The sequence below is a fragment of the Barbus barbus genome (assembly GCF_936440315.1).
Source record: "Barbus barbus genome assembly, chromosome: 7".
In the NCBI taxonomy this organism is placed as follows: domain Eukaryota; kingdom Metazoa; phylum Chordata; class Actinopteri; order Cypriniformes; family Cyprinidae; genus Barbus; species Barbus barbus.
Window position 1 is genome coordinate 12,908,973 of NC_136735.1, and position 16,694 is coordinate 12,925,666.

Here is a 16,694-nt window from a genome sequence, read left to right on the forward strand (position 1 = left end):
AGTCTTTACTGTAGAGCCTGCATGTAAACAGAAAACCAGGAAACATCTCATCAAGAAAAAAAATCCTAGAGAATTCCACACCAGAAATGCCAAAGAAACTTTTTGTTACTGCAGGAGGACTGGCCAGTTAGAAGTAAGCGTATTGGTCAGACAAACTTGTCAAACAGGAATATCTGAGGAACTCCTTCTAGGACTTTCCACTTTTTCTTTGGACTACATTCTTGATCAAAAATTAACACTAATGACGCATGTGCGGTATACGTTCATAAACATATCTCATTACACTTTTACAGATAGATATGTGCTCATATACACATCCACTCCAGTGAAAACATGTTTACACTGCCTACTGTGCTGTAAATAGTATGCTGCAGTGAATCTCAGCCTTTTTGATGCAAAAGCCCTTAATATTCAAAGGCATAAGTGTTCATGATTTGCTCGGTATGAATTTTTATAAATATTTTGTACTTTTAAAAAAATTAATTATTTGATTTCATTGATTTACATAGCTTGCATATTTTGGCAAATGTATATTCCTGGGGTGCCAGGAAACTCAGTTCCTGGAGGCCCAAAAGCCCTGCAGAGTTTTATTCCAACCCTGCTCCAACACACATGCCATGTAAGCCTGAAGAACTTGATTGTAGTAGGAATTTTTGTTGTTTTCCAGTAAGCCTAAACGATTGAGTGCTTTACAGGAACTGAGTTTTGCAACCCTGGGCTATTCATTATTACAGGAAATCTGCTCACTGTACACAAATAGCCTCCATACTGCATTATACAAAACTAGCATGAGCAGAATGGTTGTACCCCAGCTCACTGTCGCAACCAATGAAAGACTACAGTGGTCGTCACGTGGTGATCTAGATTGCGGAAGCCAACCAGTGTTTTCTACTTTGTACACAAATTTCCACGTGTTTTGCTACTGTGCTTTTGAACTGGATTGTTTCTTTTTTATTAGAAAATGGCAATGTCGGCGCTCGTCCACGTTCTCATACCCTTCCTGCTTTGCATTGCGCTTGCAAACACTCACATTTTCGACAAAGTTTTGGTGGATGTCACTTATGATCACTATGCGGAAAAGAAAGTAGACAACCTTCCTGCTGTCTTGGCCATGCCGTTTAACTGTCTGATAAACTTGGGATACATTTTTTTAGGTGTCTATTGGATCTTGCAACCGATGTCAGACGATAGAGACACCTGTGCAGCCGTCTACTACACCAAAGACGTGTTTGCGTTAATGGCAGTCGCTTATGGCCCGGTGCAGTGGGTCCGCTTGGCCACCTTGCGGCGCGCGCCCTCTGTTTTGGACCAGTGGTTCACTTTACCTATTTTTGCGTGGGTGCTGGTGTGGTGTCATGTCATTGAGAAAGGCTGGTCGTCCCGTTACGCCTTGATGGTGGAATCGTGCTCTGTCCTCAGCTATGGACTGGCGCTCTTTCACGACCGAGGGTTTGAAGTAGCTCTAGGATTTCACATCGTCTTCGCCGTGTTCAAAGGCGTCCGAGCGCAGATGAGCCTCGGAGACACTGCGTCCATGCGCTACCTCTGCTTGGCCCTGCTGTCCTGCGCAGGTTTCGTGCTTCTCAAGCTTCTGGATCATTCTCTTGCAGAGTACTGGATGTTTCAAAATCTTACTGGACATTTCTGGTCCAAAGTTTGCGACATTTTGCAGTTTCATTACAGCTTTTGTTTTCTCACTCGCCTTAGTGAAAATGCACACAAACGCTCTTCATAAATGCACATACATGTATTTAGCTGAATCATGAGGCAATGCAAATAACATGTACGAACCCTAATTTTGTCTTATCTTCAACAGTAATATTGTCACTGACATGTACAAATTTGAACAATTAATGTGATCAAAGAGTTGTAAAACCACAAACTAATTTGATGCTCATCATTGTTCAGATTTACGTTCAAAATAGTGTCAGAAAATAACTTTGTAATTATTTATTTGTAAGGTAAACTGTCAAATATGTGAAATGCTTGGATTTCATCTCTTTAAATACAGTAATATCAAATAGATATACTGTGTGTGTGTGTGTTTATGCTACATTGTGTGACAAAATGTCCCCACAAGGATAGTAAAACCGGAACTTTTTGACATTTTGGGGGAAAAAATCATTAAAAATGGTAGCTAAATTATGTTTATCTGAAAGTGTAACTATGTAAACAGGTTTTCTGTAAGGGGTATAGTTTAGGGTTAGGATTGGGTTAGGGGATAGAAAATATTGTTTGGTCAGTATAAAAACTATAGAAGTTTATGGAAAGTCCCCACAATTCACAGAAACAAATATGTGTGTGTGTGTGTATACAAACTCATTATTTGAGGCATTTTAAGTTTTGTGTGTGTGTGTGTGTGTGTGTGCTTGATAATGTGTGGTGTCATACATAAGTATGAGGTATTACAATTAATGTGAAGGTGATTTATGAGGACACTTTCAGTGTCCCCGTAATTCTAAAGGCTTAAAAATCATTTAGATTGAGTTTTTTGAAAATCTAAAACTGCACAAAGTTTTCTGTGAAGGGTAGGTTTAGGTGTAAGGTTGGTGTAGGCCGTCAGAAAATACAGTTTGTACAGTATAAAAACCGTTACGCCTATGGAGAGTCCCCATATCCCATAAAAATCAACGTGAGTGTGTGTACAAATTCACTATTTGATGCAGTTTAATGTGTGTGTAGTTCATGATGTCATGTCCTAAGCTTCATTCTCAGTTTTGTCAAGTTGAAGATTAAAAGAAAATGAATGTAAATGCACAATATAATTATGGGCAGCCTGGCATATATGCCTTAACTTGATGCATTAAAACAAAACTTTGGGCAAAAACATCTTCAGCATTTATTATTAGCTGCATGTTTGCATTTACTGAAATCTCAGCACGCATCTAGTCATGAGACAGAGTGCCATGTCTTCCCATTAAAATCATGATGGGATGCATTACAAAATGTGTTGCACAGGAAAAAAAAATCATATTTCAAGCCTTGTTATGCTAGTCAGCACTGGATGGGGAAAAGCTGATCTCCTTTTGTTCCAAAACAGTATGAGTACTGCTTTTCGGAAGTCTTTATTTGTGCAGTAGATAAAGGGGTTTAAACCACAGTCCAGATACGCCATTACTGATGACAGTGATCGCAGCCATCCAGGGGATGGGGTCAAATCAAGCCTTCCAAGAAGAACTAACTAACAAAACAAGAATAAACTGAATTGTTAACATGGAAAAACACATTCAAATCAAATTGACTCCTAAAAATGAACAAAACAGAAAATAATTCCACACAGATTTTTCTCACCTCAGATGCAGCAAATGGAGCATAGCAGAGCAGATACAAGATCACCAGCAGTGGCGTGATAGAGGACAGGTCACCCGGGCTACAAACAGATCAAATGTGGACATTTAAACTATGACAGAAAAATGGAGAAATGGGAGAAATTTTGCATCACCGGTATGTCTGCTCACCAATGGATCCTAGTGAATGGGTGCCGTCAGAATGAGAGGCCAAACAGATGATAAAACATCACAATAATCCACACAAATCCAGTCCATCATTGAATGCCGTGTGAAGCAAAAAGGTTCAAGTTTGTTTGGATTATTGTGATGTTTTTATCAGCTGTTTGGACTCTGACGGCACCCAATCACTGCAGAGGATTCATTGGTGAGCAAGTGATGTAAAAGTGATGCAAGTGATACATTTCCCCAAATCTATTTTAATGATGAAACAAACTCTTGAATGGACCGAGGGTGAGTACATTTTCAGCAAATTTTCATTTTTTTAACAAGCTATTCCTTTAAAAATCCATATGAAAACTTTCAGCATTTCTACTTCCAACTCTACAAACCTGGAACAGTCTTTCCCATAGCCAGCACAACTCAGGATGGAGCAGGAGATTATGAGGAGAAATGGGATGAAGATGGAGATGGAGAAGGCACAGAGGATGTAAACCAGCATGTCAGAGTAACTGCTTTCCCAGAAAACTGCACACAGCATTTCTGCTGGATCATACCTGAAAATGGCATGCAGAGTATAGTGAGAAGTCATGTTGATGCCTAAATTTGGAGCATTTCTAAGCATCTTCACTCACTTTATCCAGTCATAGACTACTGGTACTGCTCCAAATATAGCTCCAGTGCACCATGATGCTACACATGCCACCGCCATGAGAACAGACAGCTTTTTGCCTTTGGAAGGAATTCCCATATATCTCTGAACACAGAGAATTGCTGAGGACAAAGAAGAAAAGAATGCTATTATTGTGATATAACTCTTTTTTTTTATAGATACATTTTTAAAGCACAAATGAGGAGTTTAATTCTCAGAATAACCTTTTCTAATAAACCTTAATATATATACTATATATACTTTTATTCAGAATATGGTGACAGTAAAGAGATTTGTAATGTTACAAAAGATTTTGATTTCAAATAAATGAAGTTCTTTTGAACTTTCTAAAAAATATATTTAAAAACATATTTGAAACTTTGAAGTTCAAAGACTTACTTTAATCATATTAAGTATGAACCCTTTTTACATAACCAAATAACAACAACAACAATAATAATAATAAACATTGTATTACTTCTAATAATGAAAATAGTAAACAATCTCAATCAAAGAAGAAAAGATACCTCCTCTATTGATAACTGTTTTTGATAATTTATTGATTATTTTTAAGGCACAAATGAGAAGTTAAAGTTTTTAGACTACCTTTTCTAAGTCATCCTAATAAAAAAAAAAAAAATCTTTGAAACTAAAGTTTAAAGACTTTCTTAAATAATATTAAGAATTTTGAAATAACTAAATAATAATATAATTAATAATAAAAACTTTTTTTATATTTTATATTTACTAGTAATTAAATATATGCGGAGAACAACACAGAATAAAATTATATTATTTGGACAAAAGATTTGTTGTAGATAACTTTTTAAGACACAAATACTTTTTTGAATGTACCATAATTAAAGATAAATAAATAAATAAAATTAAAAGATAAATTAAAGATAAATAAATAAATAAAAACATTGAAACCCAAATAAAAAGGCTTTAAAATTAACTTTAAAAAAAAAACTATTTTAAACCATAACATTTTATAACTAATTATAGCATTGCTTTTAAGAAATATTGAAACATCAAATTGTCTGCATTTCTGAACATTGCTTTTTCAATAAATACTCAGATGCACCCATTCAGGTGTACAATAGGGTGTTTATTTATTGTTCTTTATTGCTAATTACAATGAAAGCAGTATTAGAGATATCCCACAGAGGTCAATTGTTCCTTGTCATAGCCATACCTATGCTTCCAATGGAAGAGGTGATGAAGGTGAACTTTAGCAGGTTCACCACCTCACACCACGGTGAAATCTGACCTTCACTCAGCATGGCTAAGAGGGAGCCACAGATTATGAGGATGGAGCAGAGGAAATCTGAGAGCGTGAGACTGAAAAGTGGCAGCCAGTAAAGGCAGTGAAAATGATCTTTACACTGTGAGAAAGCAAAAATAAATAAAGGCATGAGATAAGCATTGCATTTTAAAACTGATCGCATCCCATTTGCTTTCTTTTTAAAATAAAATTCTATATTATTCTTACCACAACTTTGACTATCAAAACCAATCCATTTCCTAAAACACCCAGTACCATCTCAGTGGTGAGGATGGGAGCGAGCACAGACTTCTCAGTTCTGGACCAATAATTCTCCTCTGATTCTGTTATATTATCTGAAGTGTTCACTGAAATGAATCAGAATATTATTCTGATGAATTCATTTTCAAATTGCGTAGCTTCTATAGAAATCAGAAATCAATTTAGCATTGAAATTCAAAAAATGATACATCAACCTTTAGGTCAGTCAATGAAACAGCACTTCGACAGCACAGATTTATCTTCATTACAGAGAACATGACAGAGAATTTTGTGTAAAGGTGATCGACTTACTTTGTCACTGAAGCAGAGACCTACAGATAAACCCAACAATTAGGAAAAGGAAAGCTTCACACTCTTGTTTTGTGGATATGTGATACAGAGAGCACTGAACACGTGGATTACGTGGAGACATACGTCACAGCTTTCTGTAATTAAACTTATCATGCTTCATTAAGCTTTAACCATCAAACACTTATTCAGCTTTCTTCACAGTGATAGCACTAATGGCTTCATAGCATTAGTATAAGGAAAAGAATCACTCTAAAACGTCATTTTAGCAATTTAAACATCTGCATATCTTTTTTTATCAACTCATATCTCACTCAAGTCCAAAACTATTTTCAAAACTATGGCATGTCAGAAGGTTAGAAAATGATTACTTGATCACATAAATACACAATTATTATTATAAATAAACAATTGTTAAACCTACAGTGTTTAACAATTGTGAAAATTATGGGCTATTAGAAACAAAATAAAACATGTTTAAGTAAAGGATCTTTTGAAGAATACAATCAATAAAATGGTACATTATTCATTGTAAGTCTTTGTATTTATTAATTAATTTATTTACTTAAAATAACGTAGCCTACCTCCACTACTCCCACCTCTCTCTCTCTCTCTCTCTCTCTCTCAATTCAATTTTCAATTCATATTGCTTTATTGGCATGACATACTTAGGTACATATTGCCAAAGCATTGTACATAGCAGAATAAAAAACTAAAATATATATAATATACATCCATATATAAACCAAACAAAATACATGTAAAATACACACACACACACACGTTGGTTTTTGTGGTTTATGTGGACTCTCCATAGGCGTAATGTTTTTATACTGAACAAACTGTGTGTGCTATTGCACTGCACCAACCCTACACCTAAACTTAGCCCTCACAGGAGACTTTGTGCATTTTTAGATTTTCAAAAAAACACCATTTAGTATGTTTTTTAAGCCTTTTGAATTATGGGGACATAGGCAGTGTCCTCATAAACCACCTTCATATTGTAATACCTCTGTCATACCCATGTCATTATACAAATTTGTGTCCTCATAAACCACATAAACATGCACACACACACACACACACACACACATATATATATAAACAAACATTAATGGTACTACTAATGCAGATGTGTTGACTCTTTACTTCTTAGTTTGTGGCATTTTATAAATATGATGTGCTACCAAAGAGGAAGTAGGTCCTTCACCAAGTAATATTCTTAATTAGTCATTTTCATGGAGTGTCTGGAACTCAGGAATAATCTGTCCTTCTCTCTCTCTCTCTCTCTCTCTCTCTCTCTCTAGGCTTCTTTCTTTGTAAATTGCACTTTCGTAAATTCTCTATGGAATTTTGCATTGATTACTATTATTCCAATTAATTTATATAACCCTGTACTATACAACAAAATTCTGAACCACAGTGTTCACTATTTTATATCATAAAGAAACATATTACATTTTATAACTTCTATTATAAAGGTGGTTTTGTTAATTGTATTATTTTTGTATGCTTATTTTATATTATATATATATATTTTCAATCTTTTTGCGGATGTCTTGTGTAAAAAAAAACAACAACACACAGACACACACACACACACACACACTTCCGGCGTTCTGCATGTGCATTTCCTCAGTCGTCCGCTGTTCTGGTTGAGAAGGCCAAATAGCGAGTGTCCGGTGAGTGCGAACTGGTTTTTAAACTCTCTGCAGTCGCTATCTATCTTTTGAGTGAACATGCTCCGCATTTTGTGGAACCGATATAATTAATACAAAATTAGAAACGCAAATATTGGTATAAAAGATATACGAATGATAGCAGTATAGTCATTGAAAGTCCTTGAGAAAATCAGCCTGTGGCTAAGCTACTTAAAACACTTCACGGACAACGTTTAACTTTGAATAAAAACACAAAGTTATAGATATTTAGGCGAAGATTAAATGGTAAATGCACATTGGAGAAAGTGAATAGTAAATATGTGGAAAGCTAAGTAGTCGGCTAAAACGCACATGCTTGTGCTCCTTGTCTTAAGCCACTTGCTGCAGTCCTACAGTATCTGGGTTGCCTGTCAAACAGTTGCTTTATTATTTTGGACGTGTGACATGTTGTCTATAGATTAAATAGCGATAATTGACATGTGGTGCTTAAATGAAAGCTAGTTATGTGTCTGCTGCCTCGCGTCAGCGGAACCAATGTTTTGGGGTTTTGTTTACGATTTGTAAGGGGAAGTAAATCGTGGCACACTGCCAATGTTTTGCCAAAATAAAGTGTAATAATACAGTACTGAATACAGTGTTTCTTACCATTATTTCAAAATTTGGTGATTAAAACTTGTCACTATATGTCCACAAGTATGTTTAGTGTTGTAATCCTGAAAAAAAAATCAAATAAAAGTTTCCATCCCTCATCTTTGTCCCTTTCACTCACAGTGCACTTCACTGAGATGTCTGCGGCGTTACGTGTGGTTTACACCGTATCCAGGCCAGGTGAGTCTAAGAATGATTAGAATAGAAGCAGTATATGAGTTTAAAAAGCAACAAATGCAGTGACATTTATGTATGACTGTATAATGTGCTTACTTCTTAGGGTCATTTCTGGCCAGTCAAAATCTTGCACGTTCTCTCAGCCTATCTGCACACAGAGCAGGGATTAGTAAGTATCACATGGTACAAACTATGGTCTTGGTTTTAAACCTTTTCCTGTTTCATCACTTATTTATTTTTGCAGAGTATGTCAATAATCAGGAGGAAGCCACCGATATGAAGTCCATCACGGACCGTGCGGCTCAGACTCTTCTGTGGACAGAGCTGTTCAGAGGTCAGTTACGTCATGAGATTTTTATCTTTAACTACAGCGCTTCCTTAAAGTAATTCACACAAATAACTCTAAAAGTAGGCATTAGCTGATATTTGTCTTGATGCAGGTTTGGGAATGACCATGAGCTATCTTTTCCGTGAACCTGCCACAATCAATTATCCCTTCGAGAAGGGCCCTCTGTCGCCCCGTTTCCGTGGGGAACATGCGCTGCGCAGGTACCCCTCTGGAGAGGAGCGGTGCATTGCCTGTAAACTTTGTGAGGCTATTTGTCCAGCCCAGGTATACTTTCTTTCTGATTGCCCTTGTTCATTCTAATAAATCTTGACACTTATAAGGACAAGCAGAAATTGCATGCAGGCTATTTGCACGTGAACAAGAAGAGTAATAGTAAAAGTAAAATGTGTAAGGTAACGCCCATATTTTTCTCTCTCTCAGGCGATCACAATTGAGGCAGAACCTCGTGCCGACGGCAGCAGGAGAACAACGCGTTATGACATAGACATGACCAAATGCATCTATTGTGGCTTTTGCCAGGAGGCCTGCCCTGTGGATGCTATTGTAGAGGTAAGCATCTCGCAGCACTTATTTAAACTGCTCATCATGTCTCTTAACGGGTTGTTTAATGTGTTCAAACTGGTTTCTAGTGGAAATTTTGAGGAAAAAGCAATCAGAGTTAAACAGTGCAGTACAATATAGAGAACATAGTGAGAGAAAACAAATAGAACATACACTACAGTTTGGGGTCAGTAAGATTTTCTTTTTTATGTTGTTGAAAAGTCTCTTTTGTTTGCCATTTATTTGATCAAAATACAATAAAACAGTAATACTGTGAAATATTATCACAATTAAAAAATAACCATTTTGTATCTGATTATATTTGAAAATATAATGTATTTCTGACAACGAATTTTTAGCTGTCGTTAGTCATTCTAATATACTGATTTTGTGTTTTTGATGCTTATCAACTTTATTATCTTATTATAAAAGTAGTTGCATAATGCTGTTTAATAATGAGAAAAGTAACACTTTTTTTCAAGATTCATTGATAAATTGAAATTTCAAAAGAACAGCTTTTTTGAAATAGAAATCCTTTGTAAATAAATGTCTTTAGGAAAGGAAAGGAAAGGGAAGGGGTGTGTGGCCAAGTATGGTGACCCATACTCGGAATTTGTGCTCTGCATTTAACCCATCCAAGTGTACACACAGTAGTGAACATGCACCTGGAGCAGTCTTTACTGTCTCTTTTAATTAGATTTATGCTTCATTGCTGAATAATAGCATTCATTTCTTTAAAGAAATCTTGCTGACCCCTTAATTCTGAATGGTAATGTATATAATATGTAACGTGCATTAAATTATGGAGAATTTTGGAGAATTATTGTAATATTGCGCAGCATGAGAAGTCAAATGTGCAAGGATGAATAAGGATGAATACCTTCTATATGACCAGAGTTACTGGAGTTAATGTCCACCTTTTCCTGTCTGACGTTTTCTTAGGGTCCCAACTTTGAGTTCTCCACAGAGACCCATGAGGAGCTGCTTTATAACAAGGAGAAACTCCTCAACAATGGAGACAAGTGGGAGGCTGAGCTCGCTGCCAACATCCAAGCTGACTATCTCTACAGATAAATAAATGTCATGGACTGTCTCATTACAACACAGTGACAATATACTCTTCACCGTGCTCTCTTACCAGTAATCAGTTTCAATTGCGTATGGAAGATTTTATTTTAGACAGTTACTGTTGTGCTGACTGCACATTTTCAAAGCCCAGGGACTGACTTTTTTGTGAAGATGCACATAATTTTTTATTTTTTTTTACTGTGAGCATACATGTAGATGATCAGATCTAAAATTAAGTTCACAGATTCATGTCCATGTAAACTACAGCAGCCTTAAAGTGGTGCGTCATACTGAAACATTTCAGTGTGCTTCTAAAGCTGTCATTTTTTACTTTTCATTCAGCACAGCATGACCATCACACAGCAAATGTTGAGGTATGTTGTGTAATAAACAGTATCTAATGGCAGTATAATCAAGTTATTCTTGAAAACCACCAAGGATGACACACTACTTTGAGGCTAAAGTTACATTCTCATTTTGAGGCAGTCGATCCATCCTTCCCATTTTCACCCTTCTTCCTTTCATATTTTGACCATCCAGTGGATTTAACCGAAGAGTTGTAAGAAACAAGCACTTTGACAGTTGTGTTGAATATATCTCACATTATATCCTTACAGGTTAAGACATTTTATTTGTCCTTGTGAGAACTGTACAAAGACTAAATACTTGTGGACCGTATATAATAAATTAATGCTCTCACAATCTCTGGCCTCTTGTTTTTATTGCAACCAAGTTTGTATTTTGAATAGTTTCTTCATAAGAGCAATGTATGTTTAAGGTGAAGATTTTCTTTCTCTGAAAGAAGTTTTCATATGTTTTTGTTTTGTTTCTTTAAATGTCTTTTTAACGGGATGGGGAATCTTTGTCATTTTTGTCTCGTATAAGCTGTGTCAGATGTGCTGCTTTGTGATACATTTCTTGATGTTTTGACTTTCTTTTTAAACTGTTTGTGCTGGTGAAGAAGAAATATGCAGACTAACTGGTCAATTCATGGCCAAATATCAATATTGATTGTAATGGTGTTTCAGTTACTGCTTTTAAAAAAAGCAAATAGATTTGAATAATTTTCAGTACTTCAAAAGTCCCTCAACTCACCCCAACCAATCTTGACATTTTTGTTTTATGTTGGATTAAATAGTTTTAAGTATAACAATTTAATTTTCACTTTTAGACAAAATGTATTGATTTTTTATTATTTTATCTATTTTATATTTTAAAACGTGCATTAAGTAGTTTTAAATGTCTTAATTTGTTCATTTAAAAAGTGATTTATTTCCATTTTTATGTAACTCATTCCTTAATTTTATTATTTTTAAATCTCAGTCCTAGTCCCATAGTTTGGGGTAGTCCTATGTGTGTAAATGGAAAAAAAGAAGCAGCTTGGCTCGGCAGAGGAAGATTAGCTACCCAGCATACAACTGTTGCGCTAATCCGTTCTGAGAGGATAGGCTTAAAACAACTACAGGACAAGAGCGACACTGCCATATTGTTCGATTTTATTTTTCAATAAAAAAGAACACCACTCTTTTTTTTATAATTTTTTAGAGTGTCTAAAATAAAAATTCTAACCGGTTCTATTGGAACTCTAAACTTAGTGTATTCAGTTAACATGTTTTCTAGCTATCAAGACTGAAAACCACGTCGCTGCTGTTTATCTTCTACACTGACCACTACAGTAATTTGAAATCTTAAATCTCATCACATTGAACTGAAGATGAAGGACCGACTGGAACAACTAAAAGCGGTTAGAGATTTTTTTTCTTATGTTGAACTATGATTTTATTATTACGCACACGGCGCTTTGAGGACTGATTTGCTACTGTTTGACCTTTCCCTGGGAGGTCCTGTGCTCAATAATATTGACCAACAGGGTCATTGTAGTGAGTTATGGTCAATTACGGGTAGGTTATCTATCTCTAAATGTTAGCAATAGGTCATTATCAGGAGATTACACTCATGATTATACAACAAACAGGTTAAAAGAGTAAACAGCATCTTAACTGCCATTAGACACGTAGAAATGCGTCTGACAGCAACTTGTCCTGTGTATTTAATTCAAAAGTGTTACATTTCTGTAATGTTTCATTTCTGTTGAAACACTGAAGATAAGCTGTACTGGATTCTTTAACTTACTGACAAAACAAGAACAGGTTGCTGAAAAAAAATCTTTTGTATGTAGTTTGCTTGGTCTTGGTCGGTCTCTCAGCTTGGTCAAGCTGCTCGTTGAGTTAAACATCAGATTCACCAGTCTGGAAGACCAGCTTAAAAAGCTAAAGCATATTTTAAGGCAGACAAAACACTATTTCTGCCAAGTTATTAAAATTTCTGCTGTTTGTTTAGTTTGTTGTTTCTGTTTGTTGTTCTGTCAAAACAGAAGTCGGATCAAGCTCCTGATGATGTGGAAATTCCAGTGGAAAATAAAGAATTTATGGATGAGTTCTTCGCTCAGGTAATGTGAATCTACATTGTATTCAAATGAATAAGCACCTTTAAATGTCACACACTCTTAAAAATAAAGGTTTCAACAAGGGGGTTTAACAGCCGGCATGAAGAACCTTTTTGGGGTTCCCCAAAGAGCCTTTTAGTGAACAGTTCTTAAAGGATTCATTTTTTTAAGTTTTAAAAGGCGAAAGAACCCTTTTGCAATAAAAAGAACCTTTAGTGCAATGGAAAGTTTCCATGGATATTAAAGATTATGTATAGAACCAGCAATGCCAATAAAGAACTTTATTTTTTTAAAGTGTTGTTAAAAGGACATTTTTTAAAGTCATTTCTGTATATGTTGCACAGATTGAAGAAATCCGCACCAGTATAGACAAGATGGATGAAAATGTAGGCGAGATAAAGCGACTGTATTCTGTCATCCTCTCTGCACCTACATCAGACCAGAGTTAGTCTAATCACATTTGACCTTCATTTGATAAATTATTTATCATTTTTCTCTAACACTTCCCTAACCCGTTCATGCTTTAAATATCTCTCATGTCATTTCTCAAACAGAGACACAGGATGAATTGGAAGCAGTTACCAATGAGATAAAGAAACTGGCCAACAATGCTCGCAACAAACTCAAAAGTCAGCTTTCTGCTCTTTTTTTTTTGCTTGTTGATGAAAATAAATATTTTTTCTCCAATGATAATTGGACAGTATGCTACATCGCTGTTATCTCAAATTCTGAGTTGAATTATTTTGTCAACCTTGAAAACAGGCATTGAGCAGAGTTTGGCATCTAACGCTGAAGACAGGGTTTCAGCAGATATCCGGATAAAGAAATCTCAGGTAACCACTAGCCATTTGAATAAACCACAGGGTTTTCAGCAAGTAGTTTGTTTTTAAATCACACAGTGTTTATCTCCTTTGTTTAGCATGCCATTCTTGCTAAGAGGTTTGTAGAAGTGATGACCAAATACAATGAAGCCCAAATGGAGTTTAGAGAGAAGAGCAAAGGACGCATCCAAAGACAGCTGGAGATCAGTGAGTGACACACACACACAGTACACAGACCTTCTTTAAGGTTGGATTACAAAGAAAGTCAGTGAACACAATGTTATATACATGTTTAAGGCCACTGTTGAATCTTGTCTTACAGCTGGCAAAGCCACTACTGATGAAGAGCTGGAGGAAATGCTGGATGGAGGAAATGCTGCAGTATTCACAGCAGGAGTGGGTACTATTCTATATACATCTATGTGTGATGTATTGTTGTAAGAATATAACTTGTCTGTAATTTGTATGGGGTGTAAGATATTTTACTTAGACTGTTGTTCATAAGTTTGGAGTCAGTATGATTTTTTTAAAAGAAAAACATTTATTCATCACAGAAACGTTAAAAAAATCAAAAGTGACAGTAACATGGTTAAATAAAATTCTATTTCTAATAATCACTTTTATTTAGGATTTTCTATTCATCAAAGAATCCTGAAAATAATTATGCTGGTGTACAAAAATGTAAGATGCACGAAAGTTGTCAACATTGATAAAAATTGAAAATGTTTCTTAAGCAGCAAATCAGCACACACGAATGATTTCTGAAGGATCATGTGACACTTAAACTTTACATCACAGGAATAAATCACATTTTAAAATTATATTAAAAAAGATAATATAATAATATTTATAATGATATTACTAGTTGCACTGTATTTTTTAATTATATAAATGCTGCTTTCTTTAAAAATAATAACCTTTTAAATGTTTTTTTTTTTATATAGATTATGGACTCGGGGATATCAAAACAGGCACTAAGTGAGATTGAGGCACGACACAAAGATATCATACGACTGGAGAGCAGTGTAAAAGAGTTGCACGACATGTTTGTGGACATTGCAGTTCTGGTGGAAAATCAGGTACATGTGTTTGTATTTTCAAGAGAATAAAGCAAATCTACAGCCCTGTTTTGAAGACTTTAGGATTAAAACTGCTTTTGGACACCATTTTGTTCTCAGGGAAGCATGATTGACAGGATCGAGAGCAACATGGACCAGTCTGTGGGTTTTGTTGAGAGAGCCGTGGCTGACACTAAAAAGGCTGCCAAGTTCCAACAAGAAGCACGCAGGGTGAGCTGGGAAATTATGAATTGTGTTATATAATAAATGACACTTTCACTTAGAGTATATTTTGTACTAAATGTAGACTACCAGTGCTGAGATTCCCAAATTAGATTTTTTTTTGCAGCATTTGTTTTTTATTTTCACTGTTCCATCTTCTATTCTTCTTCATGCATTGATGTCCTCTGCTTCTTCTTCATAATTTCAACCTCAACTCTGTATGTCTGTTCTCTACACCTTCCAAATCTCTTTTTCCCAATCATCCTTTCCCCTTGCTTTCCTCCACTATCATTATATCATTATCACGCTGTCACTGGCTGCCCACTTACACCTTTGTAGAAGAAAATGATGATCATGCTGTGCTGCACAATTCTGGCGGTCATCGGTGGTTCTCTGGTGTATAGCTGGCTGACATAAACGTCAAAGTAAGCATTCATAAAACTAAATTGATAATATGGCATGTTGACCATTTGTGAGTGACATCCAGTCTTTTCCAGGCGAAGTGTTTGGCTACTTTTCCAAGTTGTGTGTCTATCAAGAATCAAGAGAAGCATCTTAATGCAGAAACCCAAAACATCCCTACACACACAACATGCTTTCCAGTGCTGGTTCATCTCATTTTCCCATCATTTTTTTTTTTTTTTTTGTCTTTTATGTTCTTCCTGTCTTATCAACTGGCCTTGCACTGTTAGAGGCATCACGGCAAAATGTGATGTGCAAGCTGTCTGTTTATTTTAGGGCTGTGGTATGAAATATTGCTTTTATTTATTTAATTTTTTGGAAACTTATGATGTAGCCTATATATGATGATAAAAGATACACAAGAGGCTAAGTTTAGTTTTTTGAGGCCTCTTTTTTTGTAACTGACAACTGAAACAATTTACATTAACAGTGACAAATATTTTGTCCTTGTTGGGAAAAAAAAACAGTTTCATTCTTAAACATTTACATTATGTTTTAACTTTTATTTTAGGATTAGTCCAAATTATTTGAAGATTCAGTGAGGGTAAATGTGGTTCTGTCTTTACTGACCATTTGCTTATTTAGTGTAGATGAGTAGCAATGAGTTGACTTATTTCTTGAGTTGGTATTGCTCTCTTGATAATATTAGAACTTTATATTTTGGAGACACTAAAGTTTAATTTTACCGTAGTGTGACTTGAGGTGTCTAGACTGAGTAATTGTGATTAAAAGACCAGGGTTGTATAAAATATGTGTTGTTCGTTCTTTCGTCCAGGCTTAAAAACAGTCAATTATTGTTAGTTGTATTTATGAGAGAAACTCTTTGCATTTGCAGTTATCATCGACAGCTGTTTAGTCCAATGAGTGGCTGCGCGTTGAGCTGAAGCCTGACCAATCAGCAACTACTTCCTGATCATTTGGGTTAAACGAAAAGTTTTACCATGCGGAGTTACCTGTGGTGGCTTACCGACAATTCAATGTGTACAGTTCTTCCAGACAGTTTACCGGACCCAAAGAAATGTCGAGGATTTTATGAAGACCTTATTTGAAGTTCTTTCTTTGTCACTGGGCTAATTCGAAAGAAATTTAGACTTCTTTGACCAGACGACCCAAGCCAGAGCTTTATATGCAGTCATGGAGTGGACGTCCGCAGGCCACGGAAGATCGAAGGTATTTAATATATATTTTAATAATATTGCTCCTAAAGATTAAAGCGATTTTGTTGCAGAAATGTTGCTTAAAGTGAGTGTTGATATTTAATATTTGATTGGTTGGCAACGCGACACTTTCAGCACATAAAAACCAATCTT

At 35.6% G+C, this 16,694-nt stretch overlaps 5 protein-coding genes across 6 annotated transcripts in view; 4 read left to right on the forward strand and 1 right to left on the reverse strand.

Annotated features, from left to right (window-relative positions):
• The first annotated feature begins 893 nt into the window (after window positions 1-893).
• On the forward strand, window positions 894-2,693 carry tmem187 (transmembrane protein 187). The gene has a single exon (XM_079420738.1). The coding sequence runs from the start codon at window positions 962-964 to the stop codon at window positions 1,733-1,735; it is 774 nt and encodes a 257-aa protein (XP_079276864.1). The 5' UTR covers window positions 894-961; the 3' UTR covers window positions 1,736-2,693.
• Window positions 2,694-2,968: 275 nt separating this feature from the next.
• LOC306872317 (visual pigment-like receptor peropsin) lies at window positions 2,969-6,056 on the reverse strand (the record flags this gene model as incomplete). Its single annotated transcript, XM_079420818.1, has 7 exons — window positions 2,969-3,181; window positions 3,292-3,370; window positions 3,839-4,003; window positions 4,082-4,220; window positions 5,294-5,483; window positions 5,591-5,730; window positions 5,960-6,056. 7 exons carry the CDS (start codon window positions 6,054-6,056, stop codon window positions 2,969-2,971), a joined length of 1,023 nt encoding a protein of 340 aa, XP_079276944.1.
• Window positions 6,057-7,525: 1,469 nt separating this feature from the next.
• On the forward strand, window positions 7,526-11,079 carry LOC306872225 (NADH dehydrogenase [ubiquinone] iron-sulfur protein 8, mitochondrial-like). The gene is made up of 7 exons (XM_079420721.1): window positions 7,526-7,614; window positions 8,365-8,421; window positions 8,522-8,587; window positions 8,663-8,752; window positions 8,859-9,031; window positions 9,188-9,316; window positions 10,250-11,079. The coding sequence occupies exons 2-7, from the start codon at window positions 8,379-8,381 to the stop codon at window positions 10,379-10,381; spliced, it is 633 nt and encodes a 210-aa protein (XP_079276847.1). The 5' UTR covers window positions 7,526-7,614; window positions 8,365-8,378; the 3' UTR covers window positions 10,382-11,079.
• Window positions 11,080-11,765: 686 nt separating this feature from the next.
• Window positions 11,766-16,130, forward strand: stx3a (syntaxin 3a). Its single transcript, XM_079420980.1, has 11 exons — window positions 11,766-12,119; window positions 12,750-12,824; window positions 13,166-13,265; window positions 13,376-13,450; window positions 13,584-13,654; window positions 13,741-13,849; window positions 13,965-14,038; window positions 14,587-14,721; window positions 14,821-14,931; window positions 15,262-15,347; window positions 15,420-16,130. Exons 1-10 carry the CDS (start codon window positions 12,090-12,092, stop codon window positions 15,337-15,339), a joined length of 858 nt encoding a protein of 285 aa, XP_079277106.1. The 5' UTR covers window positions 11,766-12,089; the 3' UTR covers window positions 15,340-15,347; window positions 15,420-16,130.
• Window positions 16,131-16,295: 165 nt separating this feature from the next.
• The window catches only part of LOC306872769 (lysine-specific demethylase 2A-like), a 30,428-nt gene continuing 30,029 nt past the window's right edge, over window positions 16,296-16,694 (forward strand). For both annotated transcript variants that reach the window (XM_079421538.1, XM_079421539.1), the window contains exon 1: window positions 16,296-16,554. In XM_079421538.1, the coding sequence (XP_079277664.1) occupies window positions 16,519-16,554 (36 nt within the window). In that variant the 5' untranslated portion in view covers window positions 16,296-16,518. The remainder of the gene's footprint in view (window positions 16,555-16,694) is intronic.